This window comes from Danio aesculapii, chromosome 13, assembly GCF_903798145.1.
Source record: "Danio aesculapii chromosome 13, fDanAes4.1, whole genome shotgun sequence".
In the NCBI taxonomy this organism is placed as follows: Eukaryota; Metazoa; Chordata; class Actinopteri; order Cypriniformes; family Danionidae; genus Danio; species Danio aesculapii.
Window position 1 is genome coordinate 2,247,847 of NC_079447.1, and position 18,177 is coordinate 2,266,023.

At 38.5% G+C, this 18,177-nt stretch overlaps 1 protein-coding gene across 2 annotated transcripts in view; it reads left to right on the top strand.

Annotated features, from left to right (window-relative positions):
• The window catches only part of herc4 (HECT and RLD domain containing E3 ubiquitin protein ligase 4), a 47,251-nt gene that overhangs the window by 11,336 nt on the left and 17,738 nt on the right, over positions 1–18,177 (top strand). Inside the window, exons 6-14 of one of the 2 annotated variants that reach the window (XM_056470578.1) lie at positions 1,480–1,571; positions 2,146–2,276; positions 4,040–4,203; positions 5,602–5,693; positions 8,521–8,645; positions 10,076–10,135; positions 11,063–11,174; positions 14,224–14,413; positions 17,008–17,180. In XM_056470578.1, the coding sequence (XP_056326553.1) occupies positions 1,480–1,571; positions 2,146–2,276; positions 4,040–4,203; positions 5,602–5,693; positions 8,521–8,645; positions 10,076–10,135; positions 11,063–11,174; positions 14,224–14,413; positions 17,008–17,180 (1,139 nt within the window). The remainder of the gene's footprint in view (positions 1–1,479; positions 1,572–2,145; positions 2,277–4,039; positions 4,204–5,601; positions 5,694–8,520; positions 8,646–10,075; positions 10,136–11,062; positions 11,175–14,223; positions 14,414–17,007; positions 17,181–18,177) is intronic. The other variant, XM_056470579.1, reaches the window with a different exon arrangement.

Sequence of the window (18,177 nt, forward strand, 5' to 3'; positions counted from 1 at the left end):
ATTGCTGTTGGTGACTTTTAATTGTTAGAATATTTTTATAACTATAGAAAAGTGGTGTTTATAAGATGTGGTAAACGTGATCTGTTTTTTTGCCATGACATAGCCAAAGAAGCTGAAATGGCAATAAACTCAAAATTCTCTCTGTTCTCTTGTAACCAACCATCCGTTAATAGAATTTCCTAAAACTGATTTTGCTCTGAAGGATCGTGTACACTCACCGGCCACTTTATTAGGTACACCTGTCCAACTGCTCGTTAACGCAAATTTCTAATCAGCCAATCGCATGGCAGCAACTCAGTGCATTTAGGCATGTAGACATGATCAAGACGATCTGCTGCAGTTCAAAGCGAGCATCAGAATGGGGAAGAAAGGTGATTTAAGTGACTTTGAACGTGGCATGGTTGTTGGTGCTAGACGGGCTGGTCTGAGTATTTCAGAAACTGCTGATCTACTGGGATTTTCACGCACAACCATCTCTAGGGTTTACAGAGAATGGTCTGACAAAGAGGAAATATCTAGTGAGCGGCAGTTCAAGCAATGCCTTGTTGATGCCAGAGGTCAGAGGAGAATGGCCAGACTGGTTCCAGCTGATAGAAAGGCAACAGTAACTCAAATAAGCACTCGTTACAACCGAGGTCTGCAGAAGAGCATCTCTGAACACACAACACGTCCAACCTTGAGGCGGATGGGCTACAGCAGCAGAAGACCACACCGTGTGCCACTCCTGTCAGCTAAGAACAGGAAACTGAGGCTACAATTCACACAGGCTCACCAAAACTGGACAATAGAAGATTGGAGAAACGTTGCCTGGTCTGATGAGTCTCCATTTCTGCTGCCACATTCGGATGGTCGGCTCACAATTTGGCATCAACAACATGAAAGCATGGATCCATCCTGCCTTGTATCAGCGGTTCAGGCTGCTGGTGGTGGTGTAATGGTGTGGGGGAGATATTCTTGGCACACTTTGGGCCAATTAGTACCAATTGAGCATCGTGTCAACGCCACAGCCTACCTGAGTATTGCTGCTGACCATGTCCATCCCTTTATGACCACAGTGTCTCCATCTTCTGATGGCTACTTCCAGCAGGATAACACACCATGTCATAAAGCGTGAATCATCTCAGACTGGATTCTTGAACATGACAATGAGTTCACTGTACTCAAATGGCCTCCACAGTCACCAGTTCTCAATCCAATAAAGCACCTTTAGGATGTGGTGGATTGGGAGATTGGCATCATGGATGTGCAGCCGACAAATCTGCAGCAACTGTGTGATGCTATCATGTCAATATGGAGCAAAATCTCTGAGGAATATTTCCAGTACTTGTTGAATCTACAACATGAAGGATTAAAGCAGTTCTGAAGGCAAAAGGGGGTCCAACCCGGTACTATTATAGTGTACCTAATAAAGTGGCCGGTGAGTGTATATAACAGTAGTATAATCCTCTGTGGTTTAATATGATTTGTGCTGTCCTTCAGATCGCCGTTTCCCAGTCTTGCTGAAGACTCTCAGGTCTCAACAGGTGGTTTACATCTGCTGTGGAGAGGACCACACAGCAGCGCTAACAAAGGTATGTCTTCATTTCCACAGGATCTGTTACTGTACTTTTCAATTTAACCTTTTATATGCTGTGATTTGCCTTTTATTCACTATTCCCTACATTAGTTCACCAATATAGTCCACTTCAATGAGTGAATGTAAACAAGTGAGTAAATTGGAGCACTGATGGAATGCAGTTTGCTGCTTGATAAATCCCTCTTAACTTCCTGGTCAGACCCTGCGATTAGTTAGTAATCAAACACAGTATTTTGATATCTGTCATGTAAAGACAAACTTTGCTTTAATTGAGTAAGATTTTATTTAGAAACTTGCATTGATCGGAGTCTGCTTTGGATGCCATCTTGTGGTCATGTGTGATAATTCATTCGCATTCCCACAGTGCTTTTTGGGTGTACAACGGTTGTAGACTGATTATTGCAGTGCATTATGGGATTGAGTGGGCTTCAGGGTGTCCATTGTGGTTTTAGACTCCACTACAAACGGTTGCTTCTTCAAATAATGCACTATTTAATGGCAATTTTTGGATACAGCCACAGAGTAAATCGCTTTACATCCTTCAGTAATGAGTGGTTTTGTTTTTATAGGAGGGTGGTGTATTTACGTTTGGAGCTGGTGGATACGGTCAGCTGGGACACAACTCCACAAACCATGAGGTCAACCCCAGAAAAGTGTTTGAGCTCATGGGGAGCGTGGTTTCACAGATTGCATGTGGTCGGTAAGTATTTACCAGTCCATAAACATTCGTTTTAGCTCTTAAGCTCTTTTCACATGGGATTAGTACGATCTGAGGTAAACTGTGATCTTAATGAGATGGTTATTTATAGATTAAAATTCTGTCATCGTTTACTCACTCATTACTTGTTCAAAATCGTAGGTGAACACCAAAGAAGATATTTTGAAGAATGTTGGAAACCGGTAGCCATTGACAGCAATAGTATGAAAATCAAATACAATAGAAGTCAATGGAGGAATGCAGAAAGCCTCCTGCAATATTGTGCAAAAGAGTTATTTAAGGTTGAAGCAAGCAGTGCGACATGATTGTGGTACATTTGTAGTAAACATCGTTTTCCTTATTGAGTTCTTTTAAGATGGAGTTTAAGTAAAGTGTCAGGTGCATAAGACAGAAGAGTGTTTCTACAGGTGGTTTGTCAAGCCCTCTCACCTGAATGAAGCATTATTTAAAATGCACAGACTTTCCAAGAGATGTGGAGTGGTTAGTGTCTATAGTGCAAATGTACAACCTGGTACAAGAGTCAGAAAGATGAGAGGGTGTCTTTTCTGCAGGTGGTTTGTTAAGCCCACTCACCTTTATGAGACACACTCAGGAATGCATGGGGGCGGGGAGCTGAATGAGATTTCAAAGGGGGGTAAATTGACTTTAGTTGAAGCCTCTAACAGGGAAGAAGCTTTGTGCTATTCATTTAGAGGTCAAATATGTTTTGTGGCTTTTATTTGGTGGGAGAAGAGCCAAAATGGTTCCTTTGGTCACAAAGATTGTCGACTCCTGATCTAATCAAATCATAGCACACCTTAACACACTACCATGGGCGGACTGGCCATAAGGAGCACCGGGTTTCGCTAAGGAGCAGCGTTATTAATATTTATTATTATTATAATTTTTTGATTAATTATTAATAGTTACTTTGTTTCTATTGCTACATTTTGGTTTAAAAACAATATGTTGCTTACTATAAATTAAGCCTACTACAGTATTTAATGTGGGAAATCATTAATTAAAAAGTTATTAGAAACACTATATACACACTATTAAATCGCTTGAGTAAAATATTAATATAGTGTTATACATTTATTACATGTAAAATGTATTATTGCCAATATTAACTTGCTATTATTTCCTTCATTATAAATGAATCCATTATATAAATTAAACCTGTCCAATTTAGATCTTTCAGCAAGGCCAGCAAACGAGTATCTGCGATATTACTCTGTCAGATAATAATGACTGATCATCTATGATGACAGATAGAAATCTGTTCAGTCTATTATATTGAATGGCGATCGGAAACAGCGCTTCCCATTTGCCCGTCTCGATCGCAATATTTGTGAAATAAAGTAGAGTAAACACTATTGTTTATTGTGTACAATATTTATTAACCACATATATCAAAATATATCGATGACGATGTCCAAGAAGACGTTAATAACATTAACATCCGTCGTAACCATATATGGTTTGCCTAGATTGTGTGTGCCAGATTGTGTGTGCCTAGAACGTGTGTGGTTCTGCTGGCCTGCAGCTGGATATTATTGGTATACTCAGCAAATTCCAGAATAATCCTAAGTGAAGGCGACATAAGAAATTCAGATGTTAGATGGGGTCATTTTTATATCACTCGAGGTCTCCAGATAATGCAAATCTCATGCACATTTTTGTTTTTCATATGAAAGCCACCAAGAATCTTGTATTTTCAATGTGGTGAAGATGATGACTTGTTTTGTTTCTCGCTTCTACATTAGGCAGCACACTCTAGCGTTCATTCCTTCATCGGGAAAGACAAATTCGTTCGGTCTTGGGGGAAACGGTCAGCTGGGAACGCGCTCCACCTGCAACCGCATCAGTCCCACACCGGTGAAGGGCTGCTGGAGAGCCCACGCTGACCCTGTTGCCATGGATCATAACGGTGAGCTTCAAAAGTGCATGGAGAATCACCTCTCAGACTGCTGTCCCTCTCTGTGTTTCTCAATTGCATGCATTGATGTGAATGTAATCACTATACAAATTGACATTGCATGTTATGTCTAGGCAACAATAAAAATGAGAAATTGTCCCTCTTCCCAACAGAGAAAACAGCAACAATCAAGAATGCATGATTGTAAGGTGGCTTTGCAATCCAAAAATGTCATTAAAATGGAAGTCAATGGGGCAAAAACAGCCCCCAACATACCCAAAAGGGAGTCAATTTGCCCAGAGTGTTTATTTTTTTAAACGTTTCAAAGCATTTTCACAAAATATGCATCAAAATAAGATTTGTTACTAAATATCATTGCATTTGCTGAAACACAGAGAAAGCTGTGGCCAAATTAAGCCTTAAAATCACCCCAGAGTGGATGAAAATGACCCAACAGCACATAAGGGTTGATGTACTGAGAGTTTGATGATATAATTCATGGTTTACGCTATTCATTCTTCCATGGTGGGGCGCCACAACAAAATTCATCCCACCACGACTACATTACAGCTTCTCATTCAAAACATTCAGCCGTGTTTTTTTTAATAGCGGGTTATAATCGCACCAAAACATATTAAAAGGTAAGTGAATTATAACAGCGCAAACTTTTCTGTAATCGTAGTAGTGCTGTGCGTTGTTTGTTTAACCCTTTAGGGTGACGTGCTGACTGACTGACTGACATGTGCGTGATGCTTGAGGCCAGCAAACACAGCGTAGCTTTCAGTTAAGATGAACACAGTTTCCATAATTATATTTATTTATAGATAAAGGTCTAGGGCTCTGCATACAATGACTTTATCTTGCTGGAGTTTATTACCGTTTCACTTTACTTCAGGACACATTAATGTCGCTCTGTAGGTCTATTGGAGACATTCATAAATATTCCTAGCAAATCTAATAAATGTTGGAGACACACTCACTACATAAACGCACTAAATCACACTTCAGCGGCGTTTATTTCAGAGCGCACAAGATCTGCATTTGAGCAGTGTAAATTTGAGGGCGTGCATGAAGTTTTGTGCACAAACAGAGGAAATCGGCGCTCGAGCACAGAGATTTACATGCGATCTAGACTTGTAAAACTGCGCTCACGACATTTGTCAATGAAATAACGCCACAGGTTGTTTTAGATCTGTGTAAAAGGCCCAACAGAGTGTGCTGCTACAGCTGGAAAAAATCCTAGAGGAAACACTGTAACTTGCTAAATGCTTACTTATAATGAAGCATATGTGACCAAGCTAATGGTCACATATGTTTAGCCGTGCTGTACCATTGTACATAAATGTCATTGTTCATTTGTTGGTTAACAAATTATTGAATCACTTTTAATCGGAGTTACACAATGTACAGCATTGTGTGTTTCAGAGGCGGAGCGGAGTTACTGTGTGAAGAGGATTTATGCTGGAGGAGACCAGAGTTTCGCTCACTACGCTTTATCTGAGGTACAGATATGGCTACTGAGAACGCACGAGTGATTTAAAGTAAAGAACGTCAAAGCACAACATGGTCTAACACAAAAAATACATGGCCAGCAGGGGGCAGTTATGTAACATGGTGAGCATACTGAACTGATACAGTATACCGAGCACGTGAGCTACCTGTTAGCGGTGTGAAAACAGCATTCTTTAGGCAGCTGTGTGTGTTATCTTATACGATGTAGTTTAACTGTTAAAAATGCCGATTTCGGAGTGTCTATTTAGGCTAAGTGCAAATAGCGCACCTTGTTGGAATAAGCTAGACGAGGGCTTCTCGCCATCGCCGTTTGATCGTACGAGGAGCAGCCAAGGGTTTATGCATGAGCAAAGACAAAATTGATCATACTCTATTTTATTATATATATTATATTATATAAAATATCTTGAAAAACTATTATAAAGTTTGATAATTAATAAGTATTTTGGGGCCAAACTCTCATCTTTAAAAAAAATCATTTAACATGTAATTAAATGCTTTGTGTTGTAAATATACATAAGTGTTTTTGTTGTAACATTCAATGCAAATATTATTTTAGTGGGTATCTTCTGCTTTGCCATGTTCTGTTAAAGATTTTGGTATGGGTTAATTAAATATATATATTATAATATTTGAGCATTTATTCAACCGTTTTGTCTGGTTCTTGAATCTGATTTGCTGATCGTATGCCATGTTCTGCCAGTAACAGCACTGGTCCAACCTCTTAACCCTTAACTCTTGTGTATCACTCCGCCCACATGCAGCAACAAGCTGAGGACACTCTACTGTTTGACAAATATTGCTACTGTTAGACAACATAATGTACTTTTGAGGCTTTTTAGGGGAAAATGTAGTTGTTTAGATTGCAACAATACAGTTTATTTATGAGAATAGTGCCTATTTTAAAATATTTATCATTTTTGAGAGACAGCCTGTTGGCGGCCATTAGTCTGCATTTAAGCAGAGCAAAGGCTGTTGACATTGTTCATCCACAAGATGGCGACTGCATAATACACGCTTAGAGGATGCAAACAGTAATTTCTACCTTCAGCAAATCATTATTAAACAGGTAAATTACATTCTAAGTCGATCTCTCTCTCTCTTGTATGTTGTAGTGCTGTATTAATACCATATAATTGTAGTGCATTCAGTGTAAGATAGGACTCTCATATTAGGAATAAATGTATTTTGTGTTGGCCACTCTTTGTATAAGGCTGACTTTTTGGTTTGTTTCTGAGGAGTCTCCTGTTTTCGTAACTGGAGACTAGTCTAGTAAATAAGAAAGAAAGAAGAAATGCCTGCATGTGTTCAGCGTATTTCCTTATTGCAAATACAACAGTAATCTGCTAGTGTTTGCCCTGCTCTGGCTTTTTCGGGGTTAATTATTGTGATCTCCCAATTGCAAAAAAATACTGGGAAATCTCTGTAGACTGATGGCATTTCATGCCGTTCAGCCTTATAATCCTAAAATGTGAGCAAGATCAGCTGTTTTGTCATCAGTTTAGACATTATACTAGAGCAGTGTTTCCCAATCCTGTTCCTAGAGGCACGCCAACAGTACATATTTTGGATATCTCCCTTATCTGACCCATTAACTTCAGGTGTTGGAGTCTCTTCTAATGTTCTGATAGTTGTTTCAGGTGTGTTTGATTAGGGTGAGGTTGAAAATGTGTACTTTTGGTGTGCCTTCAGGAACAGGGTTGGGAAACATTGCACTAGAGAATCATTCACACACTAGCTCTAAAGTGACGTTGGTGAATGAGCAGCGGTTTCTGCTGTTCTGTCGTCAGCTGCAGATGTGATTAAATGGCGGAAGAAAGTACTTTCTCATACAAAGGATTTTGAGACTCTGTGTTTGATTTTCTTTTTTATACACACGATTATGCTGTTGAACGGTTGTATAAACACAATATCACATGAGTAGCAGTGCGATGTGGCTGTGCCTCGGCCTACGCATTCAGCCTGCGACCTTGAACCAAGGCACACCTCCCACCAGTGCCGATAGACAGCGATATCACACTGCTACTCGTGTAATCTTGCTCTTATATAAATCATATTTCATGTTTTTTTATGGGAAAGTTTATTGTATCACCTCTTATCGATGAATGAAGTTTTTGTTGTCTTTTTTTTAATCTATATTGATATGTTATATCTATATTATCTGTCATGCCATGAAATAGCCATAAGTTGCTGATAATAAACAAGCAATATTTGCTGACAATAAAAACACATGTTTCTGTTCGAAGTTCCCTTAAAGTATTTTGTAATGTGTATTTTTTATTTAAAATTTGACGTAATCTTAATTGAAACATAAAGAGAGGGCGGGGCATCGAGTAGCTCCTCCCCTTTATAATAAACAGCCAATAGCGTTTTATTTTTTAGCTCAACCACAGTAAGAACATCAACTGAACAACAAATGAGAAAAAGACTGTAAATTACACTGTTTCAATTTACTATGGTATTTAAAGTGAAGCTGCTTTGACACAATCTACATTGTAAAAGCGCTATACAAATAATGGTGAATTGAATTGAAAAGGGGGCGGGGCATGTCACCATTAGAGAGCATTTGATTGGTTAAAAGATTTGATGAGAAACTGAAGTATGAGGTCAAAATCATTGACCCATTCAGACAAAAATGACAAATTGCAAGCTTTGGATGTTTATGTCTTCTGAATGTGAATTTTGTCACTGTTTTGCAGCACACTAGATTATAGTTATCCTAAACTCTAACATCCTCATACTGTCATCTAAAAAACATTGTTTTAATTTCATGGGACCTTTAAATGAGTCTTGTATTGTTTTGCTGTGTTGTTTTAGGATGACGGTCCCCCACTGGATGTGAGGATAACCAGACCTGCTGGACAGATCTACACACTCAGCACTGAACTCATCCAGAAGTGGCTCAATCACAGTCATGGCAGAATACCAGCAGAAATCACAGAGTACTGCTTTAATGCTCTTTACACTCATTTGTATATTAGGTTATGTAGCTTTAAAAGCCCGTTTACATCAAATATGATAAAGAAATATAAAGATGGAGTCAATCTTTATGCAAATTAGCTTCAGAGTTTAGCAATAATGATAAAGATGCAGAGAAACAATATAGTTGGGATTGCTTTCAGAGCTATTTTGAAAATGAAATGACAAAAGGAAATATAAAGTGCAATTTAAAGCTATAGGTGACATTGTTTAGAACAGGGGTGCCCAAACTCGGTCCTGGATCCAAGGGTGTCAGAACTGTGTCCTGGAGGGCCGGTGTCCAGCAAAGTTTAGTTACAACCCCAATCAGACATACCTGGGCTAGCTAATCAAGCTCTTTCTAGGCTTTCTAGAAACATCCTTGAGGGGGTCTGTTGAGGAAAGTCGGAGCTAAGATCTGCTGGACACCGGCCCTCCAGGACCAAGTTTGGACACCCTTGGTTTAGAAGCTCTGCCTGATGTTAAGTCCTCTTTTCAAAGACTATTATAAAGAAAACGATTGGTTATACCATGGGGGGAAATGATAAAACTAAATTTATTCAAGCCAGGTCAACAAATTTAGGTATAAAATTAAGAGTACCTCAGGTTTCTAGTGCTAGTTTTGTTTTCTTTGTGTTGTCCCCTTTAAAAGTGCTTTGCAAAGTATTAATTGTTGTTTTTAGTCCACAACACTGACCATGATCGCTAAATTTACTGTTTTTATTAGATTTATGTAGTATTAAATGAAGATTGCATGAGCTGGATTCACTGGTCACATGCACTAATAACAGCACACTGAGGTCACCTGCTGTTTTCAAAAGGAAAATGCCAAATAAAAAGAATAAATAAAAAATAAACAGATTTTTATTGCTCATCAGTGGACTCGAATGTATTTATTGTTATGTTTATATTATTAGTTATCATGCTTTGTGGGAACGGGCCTTAAGTCATGTCTGTCCTATACTGTTTTATTAGATTTATGCATTATTAAATAAAGATTACACGAGCTGGATTCATGGGTCAGATGTGCTAGAAACAGCATACTGTGGGGGGTGGGGGATTGGAGGCGATCGCGAACTGAAGGGCGGGGGCAGAGGCAATCGCGAAAAGTGCTCATAATAGTGGGGGGGCGGGGCGATGGCGAACTTAAGAGCGGTGGGGTGGAGGGGGGGTGGGGTTGAGGCAATCCAGAACTAAAGAACAGAGGGGTTGCGGTTGATCATCACGCGGATCATCACAGCTACGCCACTGGTATAATGCCAAATGAAAAGCATATTAAAAATAGACTGATTTTTATTGCCAGTCAGTGGACTCAAATATATTTTTTGTTGTATTTATATTAATAGTTTTCATTTATTTTTTCCTCTCCTGTCTGATTATCATGTCAGTTATGTGTGTTTTGTGTCTCTTGCAGTGAGGTTGATCTTGTGTTTTCTTCTGCGAGTTGTCTCAATGGAAGCTTTCTGTCTTCAAGGTAATCAAATCATCAAGGCATTTAAGTAGAGGATAATGTACATCCAGCCGGTTGTGCTCTCAGAATAAAGCCTGACAGGTTTATCAGCAGCTGTTGTATAAAGCTGCAGTCATACTGCACTTTTCTCCCCATCGACTTCCATTCATACGCACGCGAATGCTTCATACTGGAAACGCAAGCTCGTGTGCAAGGTTTCGCAGTTTGCTACGTTGCAAAGTTCAAGCTTGGTGAACTCTGACCTGCGAAATCACATCAGGTGATCAAAACATGAGCTCTCTGCACAGAAATTTAAAACATGGACCAATCGCTCGCTTTTTTTTTAATGTCTAATCATCCTGTTTAATCCCACCCCTTTTCACAGCGCCGTACAACAGAATTCCCCATAATCAAACTCCAGTGTGACTGTGGCTGAAGGGTTTATTCTGTGTAACAACCAGCTGGATGTACAGTATCCTGCTTATTACATGATGCTTGCCACAAAACTAAACTATTATACACAAAACATTGATCTGAGCTGTAATAGTTTACACATTTAATTAAATTTAAAGCTTGCAGAAAAGCTTGCTTGTAGGCTGATTGCAGCCTACACTAACCTACTTATTATTTGATATATAAACATATAATATATTATATTATATTAGATTATATATCTGTCTGGGAAAAACACACCACATATGGAATAGCATACGTGATTGACCATTCAGAATCAAGTATTCCAGAGATTACTTGTAAAAGTATAAATATACTTTCATGCAATACAGTTCATTCTTAAGGCCTTTCCTTTTTCTTGTTTTGTTATTGAGACGAAGCACAGCACGTTTACATGTTTATTTAGATGTCGCTCATCTTTTGTACTGCTGAGCATAAAAGAAAAACTTCTGTAAAATCAGACGATGGTTTCTCTAACAGGAATGTGTTGTTTTCCAGTAATCCAGGTCACTACAGCACGAGCAGTAAGTGCTCAGGTGTGGACATTAACACGGCTCGTCTGCTCTTCCACAAACTCATCCAGCCCGATCACCCACAAATCTCACAAATCGTAAGTCACCTAATGTTTCCAGCATGAGTGAAAGCAATGCAGACTCATTTACATCAGAACACTTTAAATAGACGGCTGTGTGGCTTTCCTAATCAAGTCCAATCAGTATAATCAAACACATCTGGACTCAGATAAAGGTGTAGAACCATCTCAGGGATGATCAGAAGAAAAAGACCTGAGTTATATATATGAGTGTCACAGCAAAGGGTCTGACTACTTAAAACCACGTAATATTGGTTGATCTTTTTTAATAAATCTGCAAAAATGTCAACAGCTCTGTGTTTTTCTGTCAGTATGGAGTGCTGTGTGTACCAAAAAAATTAACTTAAATTATTTAAGCAGGTGGCTGCTATATAACAAAGAATGAAAAACTTAAGGGAGTCTGAATACTTTCTTTACCCACTGTATGTAAGAGCATTCATGGTTACGTTTTTAAATCATAATATTGTAGTCTAAACTTAAAGCAATCATGACAAACTATATATCATTTAAAAGCTTAACATTAGTTTCAATATCTGTATTGGGCTGCCTTTACACTGCAGATCTTGATGGTCAATTCAGATTTTGTGACTGTCTCCGATTTTTTTGATGACCTGCTAACATCACCTTTTAAAAGTGACTCGTATCCGATCATCTGCATTAACACAGCACACGGCAAAGGCGCAATGACCAGGACAAAAAGAGCGGGCGCTGACTGACAGCTGATAATTAAAGAGCGTTTTTTTTTTCTCTGTTCCTGTATGTAATCTGTTCACAGCTTTTGACAAGCTGTTTTACTGTAGTTTATGACAGAAAGCTTCTCATTTGTCTATCTTCTTTTGATATGTAGTCTTTTTTAAACCTTTAGGCATCTTAATGTCATGTCCATTGCGTGATTTATGCATGTGATGTATGCACTAGTTTTATATTAGTTTATATTGGTTGCACTGCAGACACGAGAACACAGATCCGATTCATATCGGATAAATTTCCACATACAAACAAGGCCTGAATCTGATTTGAGTAAATCGGAATCCATGTGATTTGTTCCTGCTTACACGTACATGGGCCATATCCGATCTGTGCCACATGGGAGAAACAAATCGGAATTGAGTCACTTAAACAGTGTAGTGTAAATGCGGCCTTTGATAGCTGTATTAGATCTGTATCAGTAATAGATGTTGCTGAGCAACAGTTACTCATTAATTTCCAACTAGAATCATCACCAGAGTCGTAAAGCATTACTTTGCTACAGCAATCAACATGTAGACAATTATTTTTGATGTTTTTAGTGGCTGAACTCAAATCAAATTCCAACAAACTGCCCCTAAATGTAGAAATGTTATGTTTACGTTACTGTTACGTTCCCTTGATTCTGTCTAGGGGAGCACAGGTACGCAACAGAATGTTAGTGGAGTTTGTGTGTGTGTCAGCAATGACGTCCCATTAGGACTAAACGAAAGAAAATACAACTTGAATAAAGATTTACAAAAGATTTATTGAACGATTAGGGAGGGTTCCACGATAGCTTCAAGAGGAAGTTCAATACAAAACAACAACCAAAATGTTCTCTAAATGATAGAAAGGAAGGAACTAAATAATCTATCAAAGAAAAGAAAAATACATCAAAAATACCCTTCACTCCATTACTAACGTAAACAGGAGAAAACGGGTACCAAAAGAAAAAATGGCACCCCCCTCTCTACTAATCCAATCCCAAATTAACAATAAGTAAAGAGTCAATAACAAAGCAGTATTGAAAAAAAACTAAAGTAAACTTACAACCAAAAAAGAGTTTCTAGAGCTAAAGCTAGATAAGATGGGCAACAGCATTAACAGGACTTAAACAGATTAAAGCTCTTAATCAACAGATAATGCTTTAATAGATAAAAAAAAAATGTAAAGCCTCACAAAAGAGCCTCCATACACATACAAAAACACACTGTTCTAGTGGGGACATGCTGCTGAAATGCCCACTGCTCTTCTCATCCTACAATCAGTGAGCAGTTCGTCATTGGCAGCAGGTGATGGTCGTTATCTCTATAATTATGGTCATTATTTGTAGAGGAAAAATGAAAGAGAAAATACAAAATAAAAACATCCTGAGACGTAACAGGTACAAATATTGTCAAAAGTTGGAAAATATACAGGTTCTATTCCAAAAAACAGGGTGATAAGCGAGAGGTTATCTGGTGGTCATGTCTGGTAGTCATCTGGTGGTCATGTCTGGTACTGCGCCCAAGCAAAATCTGACTGAAAGCACGTTTTTTGAAGAAATCAACTTTAAATTTGGAATTTAATTTGTGTAGCTATTTAGATTTTTCTGTCAGTTATAGGCTAAAACATGTTTTTTAAGAGACATATTTTTGTAATATAATATAATATATGCATTTATTGTCGTATGATTATCATAAAAATGAAGGCACTTGAACTCTTTTCACTTCAGCTACGGTCTGACTTCAAACTGAGACCAAGCTTAAATCTGTGCACCAAAAATGTTAAAGATTGGTCTTTAATTTGAACTTGAAATTCAAATTCAAAGGGCGGAGCTACAAATGCATGTGTGTCAGCATAGTGGCAGATTCAAAACAGCACTAGCGTTGTCAATGCTCATCAGGTCTGCATGTTATCAGTGTGTCAGTCTATGGAGACTCCTGTCGCTGTTCATTTGTGCTTCATCTAAAACTCCACATCTATAATCCTCTTAGTCTATGCTGACATTATCTTCAGCAGCTCAAACACTCAAATGGCTAACGGACAGACGGCTGCTTCTCACTCAGGGCTGCTGTTTATGCTAATGAGGGAGATATGGGCACTAGTGGGCGGGGCTTTCACGTAGAGAGAATGTCAATCAAAGTGTTTCTGCAGACTGTTTTTATCAAGTGTGATTATAAAAAATAGATTAAATACATCTTTACTGTTAGAAGCTGGTTATATTCACAAGCTGTGTTTAAACCCCTTATAAAAGTGAATTTTGCATAATAGCTTCCCTTTACGCTCACTGTTTCTGAGCTAATAGAAAGTGCACCTGCTCGCTGTGGTAATCAATGCGTGGTTTATTCACACACAGATCGCCGCTAGTTTGGAGAAGAATCTCCTTCCCAAATTAAGCAGTTCTCCTCCAGACATCGAGGCTCTGAGACTGTACCTGACCCTGCCTGAGTGTCCACTTCTCTGCAACCCCAACAACTACACCACGTTAACTATTCCCTTCGCCAAAGCCATCGTCAGCCTGAAAGACGCTCCTATCAAAGTGCTCGGTATGTTCACCTTCCTCAATTTAGAGTTGAAGTCAAAATTATTCGCCCTCCTGTGAAAGATTGAAGTTTCAAAATTTTTACAGTATTTCCTATAATATTTAATCTTCTGGAGAAAGTCTTACTTGTGTTATTTCAGCTAGAATAAAAGTTTTTCATTGTCTAAAGCCATTTTAAGGTCAGTTTTATTGAGCAATATTTGTTTTAGATTGTCTCCAGAACAAACCACTGTTATACAATGACTTGCCTAATTACCCTAACTTTACCCTAATTAACCTAGTTAAGCCTTTAACCTAGTTAAGTCTGTAAGCAGACGGAGTCATTCAGGCTCCTGGGTACCACCATCTCTCAGGACCTGAAGTGGGACACTCACATTGACTCCATTGTCAAAAAAGCTCAACAGAGGCTGTACTTTCTTCGTCAGCTGAGGAAGTTTAACCTCCCAAAGGAGCTGCTGAAACAGTTCTACACCTCCATCATTGAATCAGTCATCTGCACATCAATAACTGTCTGGTTTAGCTCAGCTACTAAATACGACCTCCGAAGACTACGTTGAATAGTTCGGACTGCTGAGCGAATCACTGGTACAACCCTTCCTACTCCCCAAGAACTGTACTTATCCAGAGCGAGCAGAAGGGCTGCCAAAATCACTCTGGACCCCTCACACCCAGCACACTGCCTCTTTGAACTGTTACCTTCTGGTCGACGCTACAGAGCACTGCGCACCAGAACAGCCCGACACAGAAACAGTTTCTTCCCTCAGGCAATCCATCTCATGAACACTTGATAATAATAATTGCGGAACCAACATCACTACTTGCTATACACTTTTATACACATATACACTTATTTAACAACACACTTTACATGTCAATTTGCACATCAGCTGCACACATAACGTTGTATATAGTAATATACCTGTACATACACTTGTCTATTTGCATTCACTACTTCTATTTTTAAAATATATTTATTTAAATAGGTTCAAGTGCTGCACAATATATTATTCTTCAGATAGCAGTATATGCAACATCTGTATTATAGAGAGGTGTGATGAATTACATTTGTCATGTGCCAAGCATTTGTACGGTGCATGCATAGGTTGTTTATCCACATTTGACCAATCAGATGGGGCTGTATTATCCCACTTCCATAGTTAGCACTTCATTTAATATGTGTTTAGCATTTTCTGTAATTTTTGAATTGCATTAAATGTTATGCCAATTTAGCAAAAAATGTCACTGTTTGTAAACGTATGTGAGAAGTTATTTATGAATCTCATGAGGAAATTGCTCATGCTTTACCCATTTACTAATTTTCATGTACAGTATGAAGTGATTTGATACTTTTAGGATATAATTTTCTTGTTGTTTAATTTTAATGCATGACTTTTTATTTTTGTCTATTTATCTGTCTGTCCGTCCGTCCGTCCGTCCGTCTGTCTGTCTACCTATCTGTCTATCTTTGTCTGTCTGTCTGTCTGTCTGTTTACCTATCTGTCTATCTTTGTCTGTCTACCTATCTATCTGTCCGTCCGTCTGTCTGTCTACCTATCTGTCTATCTTTGTCTTTCTGTCCGTCTACCTATCTATCTGTCCGTCCGTCTACCTATCTGTCTGTCCGTCTGTCTGTCTGTCTACCTGTCTGTCCGTCCGTTTGTCTGTCCGTCTCTCTGTCTGTCTGTCTATCTATCTATCTGTCTGTCCGTCCGTCTGTCAACCTATCTGTCTATCTTTCTGTCTGTCTGTCTATCTGTCCGTCTGTCTGTCTGTCTACCTATTTATTAGTCAGTCTACCTATCTATCTGTCCATCTGTCTGTCCGTCTGTCTACCTGTCTGTCTGTCTGTCTGTCTGTCTGTCCGTCCGTCCATCCGTCTGTCTATTTATCTATCTGTCAGTCTACCTATCTATCTGTCCGTCCGTCCGTCTGTCTGTCTGTCCGTCCGTCCGTCCGCCCGTCCATCTGTCTGTCCGTCTGTCTACATACCTACCTGTCTGTCTGTCTGTCCGTCCGTCTGTCTTTCCGTCTGTCTGTCTACCTATCTATCTGTCCGTCCGTCCGTCTGTCTGTCCTTCTGTCCGCCCGTCCTTCCGTCTATCTGTCTGTCTGTCTGTCCGTCCGTCCGTCTACCTACCTGTCTGTCTATCTGTCTGTCTGTCTGTCTGTCTGTCTGTCCGTCTGTCTGTCTGTCAGTCTACCTATCTATCTGTCTGTCCGTCCACCTATCTACCCATCTATAGTTATATAGGAATAATGTTGTAAATAGTTATTTATATTTGATTTTATTTATTTTTCTTTTATTTGTATTTATACGTAATTTTTAATTGTTTTTTCGATTATTATTTATTATTTGCATTTTTAACTGCATTTTCATTTTGCATTGACACCAACTTTGTCTGATTGCACCCCTAAATTCCAAATGTAACCCCCAAGTAAAAACCAAAAGCTCCTTCATGTAATACTGTAGTGAAGCTGTCTTTTAAATCTGTAGTGAAATGTGTTGTGCATGATCTTTGCCAGTTTTTGTGCGACTCCCTGTATTCTTTTCACCATTTGGATTCAGCCATTGTTGTTGTCTTATTGTGTGTTTTGAAGGGAACTGGTGGTCCCGATTTGAGCCGGTGGTTTTCCAGAGGCTGGTGGAGCTCTATAAGGAGGTGGTGGTGTATCTGTTGCGCATGCAGAAACTGGGCATTCCTCTTTCTGAACAGAGGATCTTCACCTGCTTTTTACACACTTCACTTAAACTGCTGGAGATCCTGCACTCGGTGAGAAGCAATAACATTCGGCCTAAAAACTTTAAAAAAAGATCAGAATTAATGTGTCTCAAATCATATATGGTGCATTAAAAATTGTAAAATTAACCTGGTGTGAAATAAGATCTGCTGTAACAATCAAGATACAGTAATTGAGGTATTAAATGTACATTTTGCATGAAATAAAAGTTCATTCATCCTTAAAACTAGGAAGAAATGATATATGTAATGGCCTAATATTTAATAATAATACATATTAATAAAAATAATGATTATTTCATATTCCAAAATATCATTATGAGATCATTTGCTTAATTAATGATTAAAATGATTAAACACATAAATTTTTTAAAAATAGTTATTACATCAATTATTTATATGGATAAACTTAATGCCCCACATTTAATAATAACAGTAATGCATATTAATAAATATTAATTAATTAAGAATATATTATCAAATATTTGGCTTACAATAATTACTTATAATTGCAACATACATGAAAGCATAATAAACACATAAATTAGATAAAGACTTAAATACATAAAGCAAGTTCAAATAAAGCCAAAATTTGACAAAAAATGTTGTAACCTTTTTTTTTTAAGGTTTATAATTTTAAAATATTTCTAGAAAACAAGGAAAATTAATGCTGCTCAATTAATGTTAGTTAAAGGGCACATAGTTTACCTCTCTTTTCTGATTTAATATTAATACTATGGTTCTTCTGAGTGTGCCAGTTTAGGTTCAGTTTAAAACACAATTCAGATTTGTTTATTATAATGTGTTAAAAAGTGTCATGTTGGGGGCGTGTCCACAGCTCGCTGATTTAGGGGTGTGTTGCTTCACATGTAGATTAGTTTCGGCTTCCCGCCAATGTAACAAGGGGGCGGGGCCATGAGCTCACCCACTCTGCGTTTGCAACAGAGTCTGACAGGCAGACTGCGAGAACGAGCTGGAGTGAGAGGTTTAGCATTCAGTCGTACATATACGACTCTGACACAGACCAAGC